General features: G+C 44.4%; 1 protein-coding gene across 1 annotated transcript in view; it reads left to right on the forward strand.

Moving 5' to 3' along the window:
• Positions 1-1,629, forward strand: part of HELRODRAFT_173225 (hypothetical protein) — a gene marked incomplete at both ends in the record, with an annotated part of 3,951 nt that extends 2,322 nt beyond the window's left edge. Inside the window, one exon of the mRNA XM_009019835.1 lies at positions 53-1,629. Coding sequence (XP_009018083.1) covers positions 53-1,629 — 1,577 coding nt within the window. The remainder of the gene's footprint in view (positions 1-52) is intronic.
• Between the last annotated feature and the right edge of the window lie 44 nt (positions 1,630-1,673).

Genomic DNA, 1,673 nt, shown 5'->3' on the forward strand with positions numbered 1-1,673 from the left:
TCATCATCCTCATCACCATCATCATCATCACCATCATCATCATCACCATCAGCAGCAGCAGGAGCAGCAGCAATAATATTCGCACTGACGTCTTCTCCAACAACTCCGACACCTCCGATTTTAATAGACGCAAAAAGTTACAAACTGAAACCGGTTGAAAGCAGTTCTAGCATGCCCATCATACCTCCGAAAATTGATACACCGAAGCCGACGGCATCTTCTTCTCCCAATCAATCTCTGCAAACGAATATTCTACATATTCGAACGAATAAAAATACGAACATCGTTCAACCGCTCGAGAAGAACTCAAACGATAGATTCAATAATGCGTCCAACTGTCCACTGAAGAAGGCAAAAGTGCCGGGACGAAAGAATCGCTTTTTAGAGATTGCAAAGCATCATTATCCGACCTTACTGACCCGGGACAAATCTGTACTGAGTTCAAAACAACATCATCACAGCATCAATAAATTTGTTGAAACCGGTTCCAAAGTTTCTTCCGGTGGTAGGATTGTGCCGAAACCGTCGTCCTCCAATTCAAATAATTCTGCAGGTCAGCTCGATGCGAACACGCCCATCTTCATTGCGGATTCCAATCTGGCCCCAACTTCACTTCTCAATGACGATTGTTCTCGGAACAGCAACGACAACAACGACGAGGACATCAACTGCATGAGGAATAACATTGCTGCATTCATGAACAACAACATCAGCAACAGCAACAACACCTGCTCGGTTACTAATGTAGACGATACAATCGATAAAAAATACTTGCCGAATATATCCGATTACAACCAGCAGCAAGAACCGCATGACGAGAATTCAGTTTTTCAAACCTACTTCGACGCGAATGTTATCGATTTTGGATTTCCGTCGGTCATCAGTCAGTCTGACATTTTCCAAATCAACGACGGTGAAGATGACATCACCGACCTAATAGATTTCCCATGGGAGGACCCTCTCGGTATCAGTGATGGCAGACATTGCAGTGAGAGTTCAATGAAATCGAATGCAGCGTACAATGGGGCCGGTCGAAACTTCAACATCTCCTCTCAGCCAAGCAACCTTCAAAATCCACCTGGCGAGTCTAATTGTTTTATTGCGTCCGAATCTCAAGACGTTATTGATGCCGGCTTCCATGCAGCAAACCGAGTGCAACTGGACATCAGCGAGTATCTCATCAACACTGACATCAACCTCACATCCTCTTCTTCATCATCCCTTCCCAACCAGCTTCCACTTCCATCCACTTCCTCTTTACCTCATCCTCCCCCTCCTACTCCTAACAAGACAACAACCGCGCAACAACAACAACTACTTCTACTACGTCATCAACAGCAGCAACCAATCACGTTAGACCTCACAATCCAGGGTAGATCATTGAGACTTCCTCATTGGTCAGCAAACAGTGACGTCAGAGAGATAGATTTCTGCGACAGTGTTTCACCATATTCGGTATTCGACGACGATTTTTTCGGTGTTGAGCTAACGAGAGATGGAATATTCGATACCGATATCGAGTTGGATGGTTGTTTCAATGATAAGAACCCGGTGGATACCAATCAGTCCAATGAACCGTCGGTTAATTGGTTCAACTCCGCCGACGATCACCTCTGCTTCATGAAATAATTTTTAAAATATGAACCGATGAACCAATGAGCCGATTAATCATA

Source organism: Helobdella robusta (genome assembly GCF_000326865.2).
Source record: "Helobdella robusta unplaced genomic scaffold HELROscaffold_26, whole genome shotgun sequence".
Taxonomy (NCBI): Eukaryota; Metazoa; Annelida; class Clitellata; order Rhynchobdellida; family Glossiphoniidae; genus Helobdella; species Helobdella robusta.